We start from the raw sequence: 21,357 nt of genomic DNA on the forward strand, positions 1-21,357 counted from the left end.
TTCAGATAAGGTTCAGATAGGCATATCTTGTATTTCGAATTATCAATATATCAAACCATTTCATGACCCCCTTCGAGTTTGATATATGCAGGATTGACTAATTCATTGTGAGCTACTGTTTTCGCTTTAAGATCTTCCTGGAACAAGCCAAAAATGATATTTTCGACAGGATATGACTTGTGTTCAGTGCAATTACTGTACCATAAGCGTACCATTGGAGTCAGGTGCGTGCATGCTGACCAGCCAAGTACTAACCGGCGATGGCCAATTTCAGGGTCAAAACAACGCAAGTTTGGGCCCATAGAAATGTATGGGTGCTGACTGGAATATTCCGTCCGGATGGAATTAACAGGAAAATTGAATTAACCAAAGCTGAATTAACAACATCTGCTATACTTAAATAGATTTTTTTGCACTATCAGAAAACCTCCGGCACACAGCAGGTTGAAATGCTTGAAGCACCCAGCACCGAGAGGGTTAAGGGACAAAGGAAAAAGAATGCATGATCTGGGAGAACATAACATCTGATAATGCTTGCAGCAGCACTACAGATGAAGCAGAAAGCTACTCTCACACAAAACTTAATTTGAAGTTGAATAGAAAGCCAACAAAATATTAAAGCCTACTCAGTAAACCTTATTATCACTGCCCGGCAGTTATATTGAGCATTAAAACACTGTTTTGGAGTGGTCGTAGCCATGAATCACACTTGTGATTTCTATCAACATTGTGATTTCTATCTGTCTTAGGTCGAATCTTAGTTAATAACAGCTTCTTTCTGAGCTCTCGCATTCCTTTTTTAGTGCAACTGTGTATACCAAAGTAATCATGCAAGATAAATCGAAAACCATGACAGTGTCTGCAAATATGGGTGTGAGGTGATGGCACATGCCTTCAACCACTTTATCTTAGCTTTACACATTGTGAGCCATGTTGTGATCGGCAACTGGCAACAATCTCAACATGACAATGGTGATCCTGCTGTACTGCACGTCAGGTACTGCGTATTCACTGTTTTCAGCAGTGACATGCTGAAAATACGTAGACGCTATCGATGGATGATGCCAAGTCAGTTGTGCACCATTGCAGTTTCTGGATGTAACAGCTGGGAAAGGAAGTGTAACAAATGGGATGGTAACACATATGACCTTATGGGAACTAAATGGGACTGGTGTTCCAGAGTGCAAGAGCCAGGAAAACGTAACAAACAGTAACATAACAACGAGGTTCTATGGTGCTTGGTGGCATTTCTCTTTACTGTGCCTCAGGTACACTCAGTCTTCAGTGTTGTATACATTGGTCACTCAGTCTTCAGTGTTGTATACATTGGTCTACAATATTTTCTGCCTTGTTAAAAGGAAACAGAATATAGAGGCCATATTTAGCAGGTTGTGCAAAGAAGCCCTATGCAGGAATAGGCACCCATGTGTAGTCTCGTGTGCGTGCCTTTTTATTGTTCTTTTTGTTTCTTTGCAAGTACATTATGCAACTAATGTATGTTGCATTTTATTCTATGTTTGTGCATTCATGCCACTGTAGATGTAAAAGTTCTATGGCATGTTTTTTTCAGGCACAGACAGATGAAGGGTACGCATCACAGACAATGCCATCACCAGTCTTCAGTCCCAATTTTGAAGCACCATCCTACCACAGATCTCCTTTCGAAGAGAAGTACAAATCAGGCATGCCTCAAGTGAAGCATGAATCAGAACTTGGGAATCCCAGGTTCGAGATTCCCGTGGGCCCTTTTCGATCTCAGCAGCAGTCTAGTTTTCATCCTACTACTATTGAGCCTCCGACAGCCAAGTCCTATGGTACATGTGCACCAGGATACAAAGTGAAAAATGAATTCTTGCCACACATGTCTTGCCAATATGATACATCAGCGTCAGAAGGCAGTTTCTCTTTGCAGAAACCCAATTCTCCTTGTGCTGAATCTCATGTTCCTTGTCTAGGCAAAGATGACATGAAAGTGGTGGTCAAAAAGGAGAATTCCAGTGAAGCCTGCATTCAGAGTACCCTGGACAAAGGAGGCCAAGTATTAAACAAAACCTCAGGTATGCCTCAAATCTTGTCACCTCATACTTCTGAAAGAATACATCATACAAAGGATTCCAGTCCATTTAATCAGCCATATCTTCAGCCTCAACAAGATCTTGCCTATGGGAACCCCTACTTTGCGGGAAATTACACGCAGCAAGGAACACAAAAGATGGCAAGTCTTTGTACCATCCCTCAGAGCCCCATGATGACTACCATTCCGGACACTCCTCCTGAGGATCATCATTTGGCTATGAATTATTATAAGTACAGGATGGTTGACAGGTACCACTATCCAAGCTACTTGTCACACAGTGGGCAGAATGGCCCCCCTGTGGAAGGCCATAGCATTGACCATTTGCAGAACTTGGCTTCAGTTTCCAACCACCACCTGCAGAACCTCGAATTAGGCCGTCCCAGTGGAGGCCACACTGTCTACTCGCCATTTGTGGACAGAAGTGCTTCCATGCCACCTTACCATCATCAGTCTATAAGCGCCACATTCAGCCCCATCTCCCAGACTCCGTCCCAGGGTGTTATGCTTCCACCATCATACGTCCCACAGGCGGTGTCTCCGCACATCACTCGAAATGCTAGCTATGGTGCACCTGGCTTTTCCAGAAATGGCAGCTTCCTACCTTCACCTCATGAAACATTTCCACCTCACCCCAGTCCTCCAGTTACTCCCATGACACCACCAAGCACACCAAGGCTGACTGAACTGAACCCTGTGCGGATGGACTCCCCACTTCACATGCGTTCCCCGTACTACATGGCTGGCAGTTTCGGCATGCCTGTTGACCCATCCTGCGGAGCCGCAAGAAGCCACAGTCAGGGTGCCCCCTTCCCCCAAGCGCCCTATGTGGACGCGGCAGCGTGGGCCTCCGACCGTGACTACAGCGCAGGCTTCCAAGGCCCATATTATGCACCTCGTGGCCAGTGTTTCTCAGCAGCAGTCACCCCACCAAAAGACTATGGCATGCAGACACCTCCTGTTGCAGGCCCAACACGCCTACCTGCTGGTCTTGCAACGCCACCACCGCAAGGCCGTTGCATGCAGGAGCGTGCCAGTGTGCTTCCCCCCTTCAAGAACACTTTCATGCCAGCGCAGACTGCACCGAATGGCTTTGAGCGGCACTTGCAGACATTTCGTTCCGTCATGGAGGATGCTCAGAGAAGCCAACCAGTTGGCCCTCCACGGCTTGCGCCACGGCCAGCTAGTCATGAGGGCCTCCCTAGGGTAGAGATACCCAAGGCTGAGGAAGAAGGCATCTATGAAGTTGACTCGGACAACGAAGCAGTGTTCCAGGACCCAGAAGTTGGTGGTGTGGCCATTGCCCTAACACATGGATCGGTATTATTTGAGTGTGCCAAGCACGAGCTCCATGCTACCACTGCACTCCGACGGCCCGACCGCAAGAACCCCACCCGCATCAGCCTTGTCTTTTATCAGCACAAGAACCTCAACTTCAGGAACCATGGCGAGGAAGAGTGGGAGAAAAAGATGGAGGTTCGCAAGCTGGAGAAGGCTAATGGAGAACGACCGTCTAAGAAAAAAGCCAAACTCTCCTCAGAAAGGTTGGATGAGGATGGGTTCCCTACGTCGGCGCTGCGACCAGCTGACCAGGCACCGTCCTGGGAGGGACCCCATGTGCCCCTGCCCTCATTCTTTGCCATCAACCCATACCAGAAGTGTTTCTAGCTTGGCCCAGACAGGAGTGCACTGGGAAGCTTCTAGTGTGCCAGCCAGAAATTCATGCAACACAAGTCTCAAACAAATGTGCAGTCAATCGCAGAAATATGTACATGATGAGAGGGGCTACTGCTGTGCAGTTTCTCAGCGTTCTTTGGCAGCACAATGCATTCACCTTTGAAGCATGCTTTCACACATATACAAGGTGCTTGTTCTTCTTGCTACTGAGCGATGAGGCCAGCTCCCTACAACATGCTTGCAGGTTCTTTTTCTTCTTGTCTGAGATTGATGAAATGTAGGTGCTGCACACAGGTAATTTCAGTTTTTTGGCTGGCTTTGACTTTTTACTGTAAAATTAATTTTATTTTAGAGTCTGCTAATGCAAAATTTTCCAAATCATATCAAATACAAGGAATGGAAAAACTGTCTTTGAATATCAACTTGAACACTGATTAATATCTATTTCTAAAGAGCAGAGGAAGACAGTGAGAGCAGAAAAGTAAACAAAGATTATTAGAAAGTTTTAGCCTGTCTACCTTATACATATTGCTGTTTATGAAATAACAGAACACCAGAGATGTGGGCGGCAGCAGCACTAGTAGTGGTATATTATGGCACTAACCACAATACATTAGAAACATTTTTGTGCTACATGACTCTTCTCGTCAGAAGGAAAAAAAACACAATATATATCAATGATTACATTTCTGCTGACGCATTTATGCCAGCAGCAAAGCAGCCATTGCCCATTATTGCGATAGCAGTTCTGCACACACTAATTGAACTCATTGTCGCAGGATGGCAGCATCAGTGGTGCTGCTCATGTCTTCACTTTTGGTACTTTGGTATTTTGTAAATGGTGATAGGTATATAACAGGCCAATACTGTATTATCCCTCGATAAACTTGTATCGACAAACTCAATAGACTTAGTGCTGTCTATGAGTGAAAGCCTGCTCAAGTAGGCCAGTTGTAAATATGTGACAGGTGTAGCCAAACTTAATATTTTACATGGAATAGATGCTCTAGGAAAGCTCAGTGTTTCCAGATGAGTTAATGCAACAGTGGGCATTTGAAACAGCTGGTGGACAGCCAACACATGCATGAGTCTATCTAAAGAGGGCTCAAATAAAGATAGAAATCCAACATAATTGATAGTGAGTGAATGTTCAGAAATATTGAATTTCAAACGTTTGAATATGAATGGAATAACAAAATGTGTTGAATTAGTACTTGGAATGTTTAATGTTTTGACACTCTTTATTTTAATGAAAGAAATAGAGATAGAAGGGGTAAGTGGTTTTAAATAAGCAGAAGTGTTCTTGCTTTTGGAATTGCCATACTCTTTATCTTCAATGAAGACCCACAATTTCACTTCTTCTGCTGACCTCTACAGGAAGATAATTGCCAGTCAGATATTTGCAGTCATAACGTCGTCATCTAATGGCTAGTACACATAATATTTGCTTCATTTCTTGTGGAGAAGGTTTTAAAACATAACATTTTGAGGTCTTCCTGCAGTATTATGCAATGCTTTTGAGTGGGAGATTCAAGACTGATCCTTGTCCTTGTTTATTATTGGCAGATTTGCAAAGGCCATTTTTCTGTGATCTCGTCACTGTGCAGCCAGCCTAAAATGCCACCTCCATGCCTACTTGCACAGAAGGTAGACAGTTATAAGTTAGCTCACCTAAAAGGTAACCTAGTTCAACTTTGGTGTGGTCCACCTTGTGTGGTGGGTGAGGAGGCAATAGCTGGTGGCAAGCAGGGTGACAGCTGTAAGGCAAGCACAGGAAAACAGTCCCAACATTTTTGCTTCCTGTAGTGACAAGGTTAATACTCTTAACAAAGTAGTTATAATTACCATCTCCTTAGCATCCTTTAAAGTCTCAAGATCAGGTTATTCTGTAATCGTAACTTCATGTAGCTAAAGCCAGCACACTGTGAATGATGCCATAAAGCAAGTGCCTGTGTTGAGCTGTCCAGGCATAGGAAATTGTTGAATCAAGTCATTTTGTGCACTTCACAATGTAGGGTCTTGTTAAAAACAAAAAGCTGTAAATGTTTTACCACTAGATTTTAAAAAATGATTGAGACACCTTATGTGAACACCTTGCTTTGGGTAAAAATTCATTTTTACTGAAATGAGCCACTTTGCATAAATTAGAAAGTTATTTTAGACTGGAGAAAAACACTCTTGTAGTGAGCTTCAGGTGCACAATGAAAAACCCTGAGTGATAAAAACTATTCCCAAGTCCTCCACTGTGGCATTTCTCATAACATCTGTGTTGCTTTGGGACATTAAACACCATCAATTAACCTTTTAGTTGAAGGCCACATCACAGAAACAATAACTTTGTTTAAAAAAACAAGGAATGTTGCAGTAGGATTTCCAGCAGGAAACTCTGACATGGACATCAGGAAAGAAGATTGCACAACACACTACTGGATTAGCAATTGAGTGGTTAATAATCGCTTTGGCACATAATATAGCAGAACAGGCAGTTATAAAGAGGCAGTGTTAATCCTTTTTTGTTATAGTACTTATAATCTATTTATTAATTTCATGACATCAAAGTTTTAAGAAAAAGTATAAAGATACTGATGCAGGCACAAAATTTTAGAAACCTTGGCTATGATGATTAGCAATCATGCCTCAGTATACAATCAGTTCTACTAATATAAAAGGAAAGGCTACCTGCACAAGGATAATCCATGAAGTTAAGAAACAGATTATTGACACGACAAACGGGATGAACACTGCCTCATTTGTACTGTTTGTTCTCCTGTATTATGCATCAAAGCGATTATTTAATGTTCAGTTTAAAGTCCAGCGGTGTGTTGTGTGTCTTCTGTCCTGGTGTCCGTGCCAATGCTTTCTGCTGCACATCATTTTGTGATGTGCATCCAATGAGCTGAAGTGCAAAAAAAGAAAAAAAAAGTCTAAGGAGTTCACAAAATCACCTGCAGGTTTGTTATGTGTAAGACTTTTAGCAGGCTATTCTTTTTATCAAAAATCTCTACTGATTTGTTTAATTATTTGTTTAAAGTGTCCACCAGTTCAAATCGTTAGTTAATTCAATTAAGTGTTGTGTTACTATTTGCTAGCCTCTTGCTTAGCTCACTTGATAACGTGACTGACTACCTGGGTGTGATGGTGTTCCCGAGTTCGGTTTTTGGACTATAACAAGCTTTTCCTCATCAACAAAGTTTTCTCTTTGAAGAATCAAGTTGCTTCCCATTGTAGCATTCTGCTGCAGTCAGGCAGAAGAGAATTCTCCCTTTCACAGACAACTGTCAGAGCAAGCATTATCATGCTGCACATTGTTAGTGCAAATATAGCTATCCATAGTGGTCAGGGTCACTTTGTTTCAGCATATGAAGCACAAAACAAAAGAAGAATGTTTAATCTGCATAGTTCTGTACAACCCACTTGTTGTGCAGTCATGCTCTGTTAAATATAATCCACCAAGTGGTTGGCACCGTTCCTTATGCCATATGAACAGCTATTGAAAGCAGTAATCCAATTCGATTTTATTGAGTTTGTGAATATAACTGTCTTTTACATAAGTACAAGCTTTGAGGTGTATAGGTGACGTGAGGTGTACAGGTGACACAAAGTGGTTGACTGTGACCATCTTGATTATCTCTGTTTAAAGGCATATGGTTGGCACACAAGAAGTCTTCTAGAGCATTCTGTGCTGGCACTTAGATTCACAGATGGGATGAGGGCACTGCTTTTTTTTATTTTGTTTTTAAATCCTTTTCACCATCTACCTGTTCATTTAAGCATCCCATGATTTCATAAGCAGCAGTCTTGCTGGCAATTCAAGGGCAAGGACTCAAGTGGCAGCCTACCTGTTTGGTAGGAATTTGGCATTCAAGCTTGTTAAACATAGAGTTTGACATCATTTGATACATCCAACATATGGGCATCAGACTACTATAATTTATAAAAATTCATGCTGAAATAATTTTCACAGCTCAAGTGTTTACCAAGCATGAATGCCAGGTGCAATGCTCTGAATGCATTTTAAAATCTCATTTGCAGGCGTTACCATTTGTCACATTACCTGTTGCTTGAGAGTTCGTCAGCCAGCTACGGATGTATTGTTTAACTCTCTTGTGGACATGCCACCATCCTTAAATGGTGTCCCAATCACAAAAGAAAGGCTGGCACTTTTGACAGAGTGCATTCTTAACCTTTGCATCTTTTTATGCTCATCATGTTTTTCCTCACGAGGCTTGCTGCAAAGATTGGTGTTGCATTCAGTTCTTAGGCGACTCTTGACAAGTGACTGCAGTGGCTCAGTTTTGTTATTTGTGCTATTGTTGCAGCTGTTGTCTTGCCTAGTAGTGTGTTAGTGTGTGTGTGTGTGCATGCATTTATCTGCCAGATTGCACAATTGCGAAGCGCTTGTCATGAAAAGCATTCAGGCAGGGTGATCTCTCAATGATGTTAATGACGCACATTAAGCGATGATGGCAGAAGAATGCAAATTTCGTTGCATGAAAAGTCACACAACTTTATCAGTGCATGCAGCTTCACAGGCACATCTGAGCAGACGTGCAGTTCCCACGAGCCACACAACTGTAATTCAAAGTACAGGCTCGGAGTCCTCCAAGATTTCACTCTGCAAGCATTGAAACATAGTAATGCAAAACCGTACTTGACTTGATGTGCTCTTCCAAGGAACTCAGCTCAGCAAATGGAACTTGGCTGTACCACTTTACACAGAAGTTTTTGCTGCTTTTTGCTAGAGGACTTCCCAGAAACTACAATGCCTCCAAGGTGTAAATATTGGTATAGCGCTGTCCTATTTCATGATAAAAAGTTTTATGAACCTTATCTTTCCTGTAAAACAGTGACAGTCCTTAACATTGTTCATCTTGTACAGAGAACATCTTCAACATAAGTTATAAAAAGTTGTTGATATACCAGCATCACTCTGGGACAGTGGCCTTGGTTATCTTGGTTAAGGAGCTGCCATTGAAGTGAGAATGGCATTGTGAGGCTCATTTAGGTCACTTCAGCAATGGGTGCAGCAATGGGTGCTGCATTGGCCAGATGCAACCAATCTAATGGGCGAGCGATGCAGCATGTGGGTATGCTATGCAGTCGTTTAGTTTTCATTGTAGCATGAAGTAGTGTTGCTCCCTGGTCAGTTCATCTCTTGTTATTAAATGACCCATTTTTCATTTTTATTTAAGGCCTGAGTATTTGTTATACACCTACAAGAATTTTCAAATTATATATACAAGTGGTTCCTGTTTTTTTGAACCCAAATTGTTTTCATTTCATAATGACGTATATTACCAAAGGGTATTTAGAGAAAATTGTCGAAATTCAAAATTGCCAAAGTTTTAATTTTACACAGAGTACACCACTGCCATTTTAGTTTACCATTGTTAGACATTTTTTTTTGTCTATGTTACATGTCACTCTCATGATTTTATGTTGTTGTGAGTGTTCAAAATGAAGTGCATTCTTTTGTACAGAGCTGTAAATAGGAAGTATACCACATTATCAGATTAGAATCATGCAATTGCATAACATATTCACTAAGAGTATGGATAACTACATGAAATGCAGATACATGTGTGGTCGTTATACATGAAGTTTTCCAATAAATGGTACTTTATTGTCTGAGTTGATGTTTTTTCACTTTAGCACCATGTCAGCCTAGTGGCGTATCCCATTATGCCCAACAAACATGGCTTTACTGAAGCTGTCCAAATGGTTAAGCTACATTGTCTGGACAGCCACAGTCATAAACGGTTGCAACATGATGCAACGAACATTTACACAAATATGTGTTTTTTTCTCATGTGAAGACATCTCTCATTTGCCTACTTCAGCTTCAATAGACTTTCACGAGTTTTGAGCTACATCCCAAAATGGAATGACATTTCTCCTGCAATCTTTTTTGGGTGTTCCTATGCTCACTAATTTTATGGCCCTAAGTGCTTAGAGGAATACGTGTGGCAGTCTCTTGCTGGACCAGTCCATGCTAATGGGATTCTGCATGCTTGCGTCTTGTTAACAACATGATGCGCAAGTTACACTTGGTTGTGTTGTCCCAATAGTGGTTGACCCTAAGTCGGGAATGCATGGTCATTAATAATTGGAACAAACAATCAAGTCCTCGCTGCTCTAGAGTTTGAATGCTCAACCACGCAAGTACTTAGGAGCGGCCATGGCAGCTGTTTTGCTCACAGTCGCTAGGTGATGACAGTGTGATCTGCTCCATGATTATAGGTAATTATGCATTTATTAACATGATGGTGAAAACTACTGCAGTGACAGCAATCAGTGCAACTTGCTCTGTATATCTTTAACTGTGTGTAACCCAATGGCAACATATCGGCAAAAAACCGATTTTTTTGAAAATTATATCTTGAGTTCCTATAACTCTTTCTATCTGATTCAGAAATATCACTGTAGACCACGTAGAAGTGCTCCAAAAATTTTTTAAATCAGCTATGATTGCGCAAAATTTCGCGGGAATCAAGAAAGAACAGTGTTCTTCTAGCGACAACCTACCCACACGGAACACTGCTGCACGCCATGTATCCGGGCGCCTACGGGCAAGAATGCAAGTTCTGCCCGCCGAACTCGCCCAACACCTTGCGACATATGGTGCTGGGGTGTAGGAATAATCGAGAAGTACCACCGTCATCATCACCACCAGGCGATAACATGCAGAAAGAAGCGGATTCAGAGGAAGAATTGGAAGACCAGTGGGAGGCTCTGCTGGTGACGCAAGACCCTGACAAGCAGCTACGGTTGGTGAACAGGGCTCGGGCGGCGGCAGCGAGTCATGGCTACCTGGACTGAGGAGGCCACCCACCTTTGGGGTCAAGAAGCCTGGTCTAACAATAAAGTTTATTTCTCTCTCTTGGGCATGCGGCTAAGCCTTTCAGCACTCGATGCTTCGGAATTCGTGACCAAGCACATCGCGCACGCAATCCTCGGACCCGCGGCTAAGCACTTCGCCCATAGGAGTCTCCGACTCGGCGATCAAGCACATCGCGCGCGGACTTTTCGGACCCTCGCCTAAGCATTTTCTGCATCGGCGCCTCCCATTGCGCGACTAAGCACATCGAGCGTCGACTCCTCGAGCCCACAGATGGGCATTTCGCGCGTCGGCACCTCGGACTGCGCGAATAAGCGCGTCGAGTGTCGACTCCTCGAGCCCGCGGCTAGGCATTGCGCGCGTCGGCACCTCGGACTGCGCGAACATGCGCAGGAGTGTCGACTCCTCGAGCCCTCAGCTAGTAATTTCGCGCGTCGGCACCTCGAGCCCGCGTCTAGGCATTTCGCGCGTCGGCACCTCGGACTGCGCGAATAAGCGCATCGAGTGTCGACTCCTCGAACCCTCGGCTAGGGATTTCGCGCGTCGGCACCTCGAGCCCGCGTTTACGCATTGCGCGCGTCGGTACCTCCGACTGCGCAAATAAGTGCATCGAGCGTAGACTCCTCGATCCCGCTTCGGCACTTCGGACTGCGCAAATAAGCGCATCGAGTGTCGACTCCGAGCCCTCGGCTAGGAATTTCGAGCGTCGGCTCCTCGAGCCCGCAGCGAAGAATTGCGCGTGCCTACCTTGTGAAGCGGCCAGGACTCAAGACACGAAGACTCCGGTTCACCGCCAATCTCTCTGAGATGTAGAGCAGTAAAGTTTTCCCATTCCATTCGCGTGTCGGCACCTCGCACTGCGCGAATAAGCGCGTCGGCACCTCGGACTGCGCGAATAAACGTATCGAGCGTACTCCTCGAGCCCGCGTCGGCACCTCGGACTGCGCAAATAAGCGCATCGAGTGTCGACTCCTCGAGCCCTCCGCTAGGAATTTCGAGCGTCGGCTCCTTGAGCCCACAGCTAAGAATTTCGCGCGTCGGCACCTCGAACTGCGCAAATAAGCGCTTCGAGTGTCGATTCCTCGAGCCCTCGGCTAAGAATTTCGCGCGTCGGCACCTCGAGCCCCCATCTAGGCATTTCGCGCGCCGGCACCTCGGATTTCGCGAATAAGCGCATCGAGTGTCGACTCCTCGAGACCTCAGGCTAGGAATATCACGCGTGGGCACCTCGAGCCCGCGTCTAGGCATTTCGCGCGTCGGCACCTCGGATTGCGCGAATAAGCGCATCGAGTGTCGACTCCTCGAGCCCTCAGCTAGGAATATCGCGCGTGGGCACCTCGAGCCCGTGTCTAGGCATTTCGCGCGTCGGCACCTCGGACTGCGCGACTAAGCACATCGAGCGTCGATTCCTCGAGCCCTCAGTTAGGAATTTCGCGCGTCGGCACCAACAGCACGCGTCTAGGCATTTCGCGCGTCGGCACCTCGGACTACGCGACTAAGCACATAGAGTGTGGACTCGTCGAGCCCGCAGCTAGGAATTTCGTGCATCGGCACCTCTGACTGCGCGAAGCGCGTCGACTCCTCGAGCCCGTGGCTAGAAATTTCGCGCGTCGGCACCTCGGATTTCGCGAATAAGCGCATCGAGTGTCGACTCCTCGAGCCCTCAGCTAGGAATATCGCGCGTGGGCATCTCGAGCCCGCGTCTAGGCATTTCGCGCGTCGGCACCTCGGACTGCGCGACTAAGCACATCGAGCGTCGACTCCGCGAAACCTCGGCTGGAAATTTCTAGCGACGGCTCCACGAGCCCGCAGCTAAGGATTTCGCATGTCGGCACCTCGGACTGCGCGAATAAGCGCATCGAGTGTCGACTCCCCGAACCCTAGGCTAGGAATTTCGAGCGACGGCTCCTCGAGCCCGCAGCTAAGGATTTCGCGTGTCGGCACCTCGGAATGCGCGACTAAGCACATCGAGTATCGATTCCTCAAGCCCTCAGCTAGGAATTTCGCGCGTCGGCACCTCGGACTGCGCGAATAAGCGCATCGAGTATCGACTCCGCGAACCCTCGGCTAGAAATTTCTAGCGACGGCTCCACGAGCCCGCAGCCAAGGATTTCGCGTGTCGGCACCTCGGACTGCGCGACTAAGCACATCGAGCGTCGATTCCTCGAGCCCTCAGCTAGGAATTTTGCGCGTCGGCACCTCGGACTGCGCGAATAAGCGCATCGAGTGTCGACTCCCCGAACCCTAGGCTAGGAATTTCGAGCGACGGCTCCGCGAGCACGCAGCTAAGGATTTCGCGTGTCGGCACCTCGGCATACGCGACTAAGCACACCGAGTGTCGATTCCTCGAGCCCTCAGCTAGGAATTTCGCGCGTCGGCACCTCGGACTGCGCGAATAAGCGCATCGAGTGTCGACTCCCCGAACCCTAGGCTAGGAATTTCGAGCGATGGCTCCGCGAGCCCGCAGCTAAGGATTTCGCGTGTCGGCACCTCGGAATACGCGACTAAGCACATCGAGTGTCGATTCCTCGAGCCCTCAGCTAGGAATTTCGCGCGTCGGCACCTCGGACTGCGCGACTACGCACATCAAGCGTCGACTCCTCGAGCCCTCAGCTAGAAATTTCGCGCGTCGACACCTCGGACTGCGCGAATAAGCGCATCGAGTGTCGACTCCGCGAACCCTAGGCTAGGAATTTCGAGCGACGGCTCCGCGAGCCCGCAGCTAAGGATTTCGCGTGTCGGCACCTCGGAATACGCGACTAAGCACATCGAGTGTCGATTCCTCGAGCCCTCAGCTAGGAATTTCGCGCGTCGGCACCTCGGACTGCGCGACTACGCACATCAAGCATCGACTCCTCGAGCCCTCAGCTAGAAATTTCGCGCGTCGACACCTCGGACTGCGCGAATAAGCGCATCGAGTGTCGACTCCGCGAACCCTAGGCTAGGAATTTCGAGCGACGGCTCCGCGAGCCCGCAGCTAAGGATTTCGCGTGTCGGCACCTCGGAATACGCGACTAAGCACATCGAGTGTCGATTCCTCGAGCCCTCAGCTAGGAATTTCGCGCGTCGGCACCTCGGACTGCGCGACTACGCACATCAAGCATCGACTCCTCGAGCCCTCAGCTAGAAATTTCGCGCGTCGACACCTCGGACTGCGCGAATAAGCGCATCGAGTGTCGACTCCGCGAACCCTAGGCTAGGAATTTCGAGCGACGGCTCCGCGAGCCCGCAGCTAAGGATTTCGCGTGTCGGCACCTCGGAATACGCGACTAAGCACATCGAGTGTCGATTCCTCGAGCCCTCAGCTAGGAATTTCACGTGTCGGCACCTCGGACTGCGCGACGAAGCACATCGAGCGTCGACTCCTCGAGCCCGCGGCTAGGCATTTCGCGCGTCGGCACCTCGGACTGCGCGAATAAGCGCATCGAGCGTAGACTCCTCGAGCCCGCGTCTAGGTATTTCGCGCGTCGCACTTCGAACTGCGCGATAAGCGCATCGAGTGTCGTGATCAGAAATTTTCAGTAACAAATTGTTATGCTTAAACGAGCAGTCCTTTGTAAGCGGCGTTGCTCTCATACATCTGCCTCCAAATTATAAGACATCAAAATTGACATTTTGTTTTATACCACCTACCTTTGATCAGTTTTTGGGCACTCTTGGCTCCGGAGAGGGGCAAAGGGGAGTAAGCAGAAATTTTTGGGGGGGCGCCCCCCCCCATGCTCCCCCTGGCGTTAGGAGAACAATAGCCAGAGAAAACTGCATTCGCTTTCGTTGTTTTATTGTAAGAGAACTAATGCCCATCATTATAGGCAGGTCGTTTATGGAAACCCGTAATTGTATACTCCAATGGTTAAAACAAAAAATTCGAAACAGAAAAGTTAGAAGCAACGCAGAAACACAACCAGCACCGCATGTCCATGGCATGTCTTTGTTCCCTTCAGCAGACGCACACGGTTGCAAGCACGTTGCAAGCTTGGGCGGTACGCAGATGTTTGGTTTCGCGTTACCGTGCACCGCTGGATATTTGAAGCCGCGTAGAAGTCGCGGAAGATGTACCTTCATTCGATCACTCGGCAGCTGTCTGTTTGCACCAAGAGCTTTCACATTTGACCCCTCTACTGGCAGAACAGCTCATGAAGCTTACGCAACTTGCTGTTGTCAGACGTTCTTTGTCTGCTTAACTGTCGCATCCTCATCGCAACATATTAATTTAAAAGATGTACTGCGACATCTATTTTGTGCTCAGCGCATGCAAATTCAATGTAAAGCTTATCAAGCATTTCATCGATGGTGGAGAGCTTCTTTGGGAGTGCTGAAGAGCGATACCGGCTCCTTGAAGGACGCGTAGCCGCTATGGCAGCCGGGTTATGGTGGCATAGCCGGGTACGAAGCACTTTTCCCCCATATTAGGCAGTTTTAGTTGGGCGTCCGCAACCACTCACGTACGCAGCGCGCGAGGTTGCGCGTGCGTAGCCGAGTGTGCGCGCACGGGACGGCCGGACGCAAAAGTGGAGATTGCCGACTTGCACGCGCAGGCACCAGGATGGATGTTATGAGCGTCCCCTTTGGAACATGACGGTGCGTTGCGACACCAAGCTCTTGCTGTTATACTACAATGTCCTACCCAGTAGTGTGGTATTCAGCGCCGCCACGTCACCTTCTGAAGTTGTGTACCCAGTATCAGCCGCCACGAAGTCAAACCACAAGCAGGAGTCATATCTTCGGCAAGAGCGATATCGAAAAATGCGCTCTCGTGAACACGCGAGAACGTCTCGCGAAGCCCGCTGAGCCCGCAGCGGACGCTACGAAGCTTTTGAAAAGCTGTGGGCGCACGCAAGATACCGTGCGTGCTCCTGCGTACTGCGCATGCACACTGACGCCTCCCCGGGTTTGCCGCATACGCAGAGCTGCGTCGGTTCTCCCCATTTTCTGCCTCTTCTCCCACTCCTTCCTACCATCCTCCCTACCATCCTCCTCTAGACGGTTGCACATTAGTAGAAAGGTAAGCACTGCTGCAAAGCTTCTGCGGAGGAGGGGGAAAGAGCACGGATAATTACAGCTGTGAAGAGGCTTATGTGGCGACACCCAGGGAGCTCCAGAGGGCATTGTGCACATTGGACGTGGTGCAAAGGTCTAAGCGAGTTTCTTGCATCCCATTTTCTCTCTTCCACACTCCTGTCATGTGCAGACACACTCTGAACCACCCCCAACGTGTTGTGCCAGGCAGCAACAGCAGCAGCAGTAGTAGTGGGAAAGCCGAAGTAAGAGGCAAAGAAAGCTTTGATTTAAAAATAGGGGGATGGGGGTGCTTACCTAAACATGCAAATCGCATTATTTCCGGAATGCTTTTCTTCCGCACAGGGTGGTTGACAATTCGGTCAAGTACCAGAAATGAGAAGCTCTTGGACAACATGGGGGCCCGATGGGGAGCAACAATTCCCCCAAGTTTTACGCACACGCTCATCCCATCTTTATTTCTGTGTGGAATCTTTAGCGCTGACTCCCCAATCTGCAGTTTTGGTTAACACAATCCGGAATGAGGTAGAGGTGCGCCATGAGTGGGGCTGCAATGTTCTGTGCATGGGAGTGGGGTTAAATTCGAGCTTTCCCTTTCATCCATGTCGCTCTTTTGGAGCCCACTGCCTGAAACTTTCTGTTCTGTGGGAAAAGGGAAGGGGAGGTTCGTCAGAAAATTTGCAATGTCGAGCAAAAAAGGGTCTTTTTTTTTCTGGAAGTTGTTGCAAGATACCCAGATGAATGAAATCCTTGTGAAGTCAGCTAAGAAGACCTTGTCTTCAAAGATGACGTGGCAAAGTGCATGAACATTCATTCAAAAACAGTGTTTATTCACAAAAATATACAAGCACAGATCAGTAAGCAATATTAGCTGTCTTGCAGAGTAATACGTAGTTGCCACAGGTGAAATGAACAGCTGCACAATTTAAAGACTAGACACATGCAATGACATTTAAGCATTCCCAGTTACCAAATGAAGCCTAATTGTTACACTAAACACACAGCTGTGCTCACAATGACCACCAGTTTGGCACTAAATCATGAGTATTCAGAATGGCTGCAATGTCAATGAGAAACTGAAGATTTTAAATAACAATGGTTAATGACATGGTCCTGTGACATGCACAGTTTTGATGTGTTGGAGATGGCCAAGATCATACCGGAATTAACAACACTGTGCATAAAATGAGACCTCTGCTTCGTGTCTGTGCAATGTGCCTAAGACCTGTGGCATTACATATATTCCTCTCGTTTTAAAATGAATTGCAGATATATTAAACAGCATAACAAATGATTATACCTCTGAGGATTTGTTCATGCTCGTCAACAAAAAGACTAAGTGTACAAGTAGTAATGCCAAATGACAACTGCACTAGCTATAAAAACGATTGCTTTGCACAAGATACAATAATGCCCATCTTTGGATTATATTGAATAATGGTTACAAAAAATGTAAAAACAGTTCCTTAGCACCAGAAGCAATCAAGCCTAATCTTTGGCTTAAAGTAGAAGTCTGAAAAAAAAATCCAAACTACACAGGACATGTTGCTAGATAGGGTCATTGAAGAGCCCCTAACCAGGCCCCACTGCAAATTTTGGTTCAACACCAAAAGTTGTAAGGTGCCATATAGGGAGCGTTTTCCCAAAATATTTCTTCAGATTGGTTCATTATTAAAGGGGATACAAGAAACTGAAATGTCATGTTGCCATGCCATCGGGCAGTGACTGTCACTGCTAGCAGAGGCCCTTTGCCGCGAATAGCATCCGCAAGTGGCCTTACTTCCCTGCCTTCTCCCATATCGGAGCTGAAGGACTGTGTCACGTTCATGTGACATGCTATGCCTGTTTTTTTATTCTCTCCTTTTTGCTGCGCAGCACACGTCCAGTGGCACCATTGTGCGTTCCACACTGAATGATTTACTGAAGTGATATGCCCTGGTTGTAGGCAGTGTGTCTTGCATAGAGGCGTTTGTGCGTGTGACCTTGACTCTGACTGGAAGTGGGGCTCCCTCGAGAGGAAGGGTGTGGTGGCTTTTGTTTGAAATTTTGACTGTTTTCGCATTGAGCATCGCTTTGATACTTTGCGTACAGGATCACCAGTGCCGCCCTTGTCTGTTTGCAATGCCCAAACCTGGTGAGGGGCCCTGTAAATGTGCACAATGACCCATTATGTTAACTTCAAAGAATGCACACAGCCATTGTCATTATCAGCAGCCAAACAAAACAAACAAACAGACCTGTGCACCAACCTGAGCCTTGTTCTTGTAGAGACAAGGTGTGATAGAATGAAGGGATACACAACATGCAACATGTTACAATTGCATTAGAAGTTCTGCTGTTACCTGCAGCACAATAAAGATTAGCATGATGAATGCCCGTAATCAACATTAGATGATACATCACGCACATATGCAGTCCTTAGGAGTTGATCTTGACTGGTATTGACTTCAGTTCTTGCATTCTGGTTTGAATTCGATGTCGCAATGTCTTAAACCTGTAAATTGCAATAAGTAATGGCTTTTAAAATTCTTTCCCTATCACAATAAGCTTACAGCCATTATTAACACAATGCACATATTGCAAGCTGCATGTGACAAAAGAAGGTATGGCCTGTACAGGTAACCTTAAAGGGCCACTAAAGAGAAAAATGATTTCTTCTGTATCAGTAAATTACCCTTCTATAATATCAAAAACAACACTCTTACCATGATAAGATGCTTTGTGAGCCAGAAAAAGTGCAATAATAAAAAGTGGGTGGCGACGCTTCTCTGAAGTTCCCACACCAGCTTGCTGTAGTGTCATGAATTTTGACTGCGTCTTCTAGGGCCTGGTTAATTCTTTAGCAGTAAAGATGGACTTGCACTGTGTTCTAAAGGAGCCCTAGATTGAACATGGCGAGTTTTCGGAACTTTTGCTGAGCCAACACAGCCTAAATACAAAAAAAAATAATTTGAAATCCGTGCTGTCACAGTGACATACTGGCATTGGGGACTCCGCCAAAATTAAAAAACTGGAACTCTGAGCAGTTATGATTGGTCAGCGGGGGTAGTGACCTTCTAGCCTCTCCGGCACCACTGTGACGAATCGCTTTGACCTTCATTTTTTCTTCTAATAATCAACCTATTATTTCAAGTTTCGAGATTAACGACAACAGAGATTTCAAAGAGCCCTTTAATCGTCTAAACTAATTTAGTGTTTTGCCTTAGTGCCCCTTTAACATATCACATGTGCAGAAACAGTTGTCGACTTGAATGCAGGAAAAGGCACATTTAGTGGCACAATATGTGCATGCCAGTTACGGAATTTTATGCAAAATATACAAGAAAAGTAAATGTTCCTTGAAATTTCAAAGCAGTCACAGTGATAGCTGGCACAGAAAAGCTTAAAGTACTCAGTGTGATATCTGCTGTAGTAAACATTCACACAGGTTCATGAACAATCTCCCCATTGCTGCCCATTGAAGCTAGACTTTACATATAGTCTGCCTGCTGAATATGAATACCTTAGTACAGGACCACCCAGTGCCCAACATACAAACGAGAGCCGGACGGCTTGTAACCAACCAGTGCAGAGGTATGCAATACTACAAACTTATTTCTACAGGACGTTGCATCATGCCTTCTAGCACTTCCCTTTGTTCCAATCTTTCACATGAAGATGTGCACTCATGCAACCATCCAGTTTTCAGCATATCACCGCCTAGGAGGGAAATCCCAAAAATAAGATCTCCAAAGTGCTAAGGCCTTAGGGAAACTGTTCGCGCAGCTGTTGGCCACACTGCTGTGTTTGTTTCTTCCCCTCTCCCAAACAAGCCATCGCTCACCCTGCTGGGACGCTCAGTCTTGGCTTGGCGGTCGTTTGTAATGAAGCTCCCGCTTGTTGCTACCACCAGGTGCAAAGTTCATGCAGTTATTCAGTTTTTGAATGCAAAAGGCATTCAACCCAATGAAATTCATCACAGATTGACGGAAGTATATGGAAAGTCTTTCATGGATATCAAAAACATCCGCAAGTGGTGGAATGTGTTTACAGCTGGTCGCACTGAAATTCACCATGAAGAAAGAAGCAAGAGATAATCAATTTCCTTTGAGACAGTTGCGAAGGCTGAACAAAGCACACGTCAAGGTCAGAGGATCTCTTTTAATGACCTCTTGATTTTGGTTCCCCAGGCTTCTCGAGGCACCATTCATGGGGATTCTGACTGAAAAGTTGGAATATCGGAAGGTGTGCGCAAGGTTGGTCCTGCGAATGCTCAAAGCAAAAGGACAACTTTTGGATTTGATTGCTACGGGTGACAAAACCTGTGGGTTCACACCTGAGACCAAACAGCAATCACATGAGTGGCGGCATTCCTCTTCACACAAGCTGCGTAAATTCAAACACAACCTCTTGGCAAAGTCATGGCAACTGTGTTTTGGGGTTGAATGGGGGTATTGTTGGTCGACTTTATGGCTCATAGAACCACAGTTAACAAGAGACGTTGTGGGGACGCTTGACTTTCACGCATCCCCTGATATTGTTTTCCCCGCATGGCTTGCGTCTCCTGTAATCCGGCTTCACCATGTGGCCGTGCGCTGGTGGCGGTTGGCCTGATTGCAGACTAGTACGGGAGATGGCATGAGTGCTGCGCTGCTAATGCCACCCAACGGCTGGGTTACTCAGTTGCAAAATGTTCTTTTTTTGGCTTGGAGTCTGCTAGCTGCGTGGATGTTTAGCGCGCTAGCCGGCCATTCGCAGGGCCGTCCTGCGAGAGGCTTAGGAAAGGGGTGCCAGAATGGACGAACACGATCGTTTGAATGCGCCACCGTTCGCGTGACCATACATGTGAATGATTAGGCATTGTTGTCCAGCATATGGGCGAATATATTCGCTCGCTATCCAGTTGCAGTGAGTCAGACTTCCTCGATTTGTCGGGGCCCATAGGCATGTTCTATTGGTAATAAATGCCCTTGTGATTGTCTGCACCACTTTGTTTTCATTCCTTTGTACCAAGAGCATGCTTGAGAGCCCACACCTGGCTCCCAACATGGGGCTTTTGGGGCATCGGATGATAGTTTTGCTAGGTTCGAGACAACCTTTGTTTGAACCGAAGCATAGGCCTAGCGTGGATTTTGATTGCTAGCTTCGGTGGTGTACTTTCTTGAGTGTGAGCCGGTGTTTGCTGCGATGTATTTGAACTTGTCGACATGCTTAAGGGGGAAGTGGTGGGTATTCTGACCTTCATTAAAACCCCCTTTACCAAATTTAATGAAACTGCACAGCCTTGTTCAGTTTTTTTATGCTGATTCCACATATGCAACTGTTTGTAAAATATGCCAATTATTTCTAAAGTTAGCTAAAATTAATTCGCGCTGTTTCTGGGAACAATGGAGCAAAAACTACTCATCAAAATCTTGCTTTAGGCACATAGCTGGATACCAGGAACCATAAGCTTCACAATGGTAGTAATAGTTTTTTGGTATAACAATTATAACAATTATACAGCACTTCAAACCTTTCTGTTCAAAATGGGTTTAAAGTGGCTGTTTAATGTATGGACAATAAAAAAATATTTAAACTTAGATACAAAAATCTGGTCCTACCATTGTGTGCATTATTTATGTAGCTCAGTACTCTCACAAAAATTACAAGTCTAGGTGCCCCGATTACTGCGAAATCACTCCAGGAAGGATGCAAATATTCAAAAATTCATCTTTTGAAAAAACGCAGAAAAATGGACAAGCTCATTTTTATTCAAATATAATAAAACGTA

The 21,357-nt window shown here is 46.1% G+C and overlaps 2 protein-coding genes across 23 annotated transcripts in view; one reads left to right on the plus strand and one right to left on the minus strand.

Annotated features, from left to right (window-relative positions):
• The window catches only part of Tet (Ten-Eleven Translocation (TET) family protein), a 220,285-nt gene extending 210,903 nt beyond the window's left edge, over positions 1-9,382 (plus strand). For all 14 annotated transcript variants that reach the window (XM_065452040.2, XM_065452034.1, XM_065452032.1 and 11 more), the window contains one exon: positions 1,571-9,382. In XM_065452040.2, coding sequence (XP_065308112.1) covers positions 1,571-3,742 — 2,172 coding nt within the window. In that variant the 3' untranslated portion in view covers positions 3,743-9,382. The remainder of the gene's footprint in view (positions 1-1,570) is intronic.
• A 7,032-nt stretch (positions 9,383-16,414) lies between these two features.
• Positions 16,415-21,357, minus strand: part of Rassf (Ras association family member) — a 44,054-nt gene continuing 39,111 nt past the window's right edge. For 3 of the 9 annotated variants that reach the window (XM_065452064.2, XM_065452065.2, XM_065452061.1), the window contains one exon: positions 16,415-18,099. In XM_065452064.2, coding sequence (XP_065308136.1) covers positions 18,024-18,099 — 76 coding nt within the window. In that variant the 3' untranslated portion in view covers positions 16,415-18,023. The remainder of the gene's footprint in view (positions 18,100-21,357) is intronic. The other 6 variants (XR_010569648.1, XR_010569647.1, XR_010569646.1 and 3 more) reach the window with 6 other exon arrangements.

Source organism: Dermacentor albipictus, chromosome 1, assembly GCF_038994185.2.
Source record: "Dermacentor albipictus isolate Rhodes 1998 colony chromosome 1, USDA_Dalb.pri_finalv2, whole genome shotgun sequence".
Classification (NCBI taxonomy): domain Eukaryota; kingdom Metazoa; phylum Arthropoda; class Arachnida; order Ixodida; family Ixodidae; genus Dermacentor; species Dermacentor albipictus.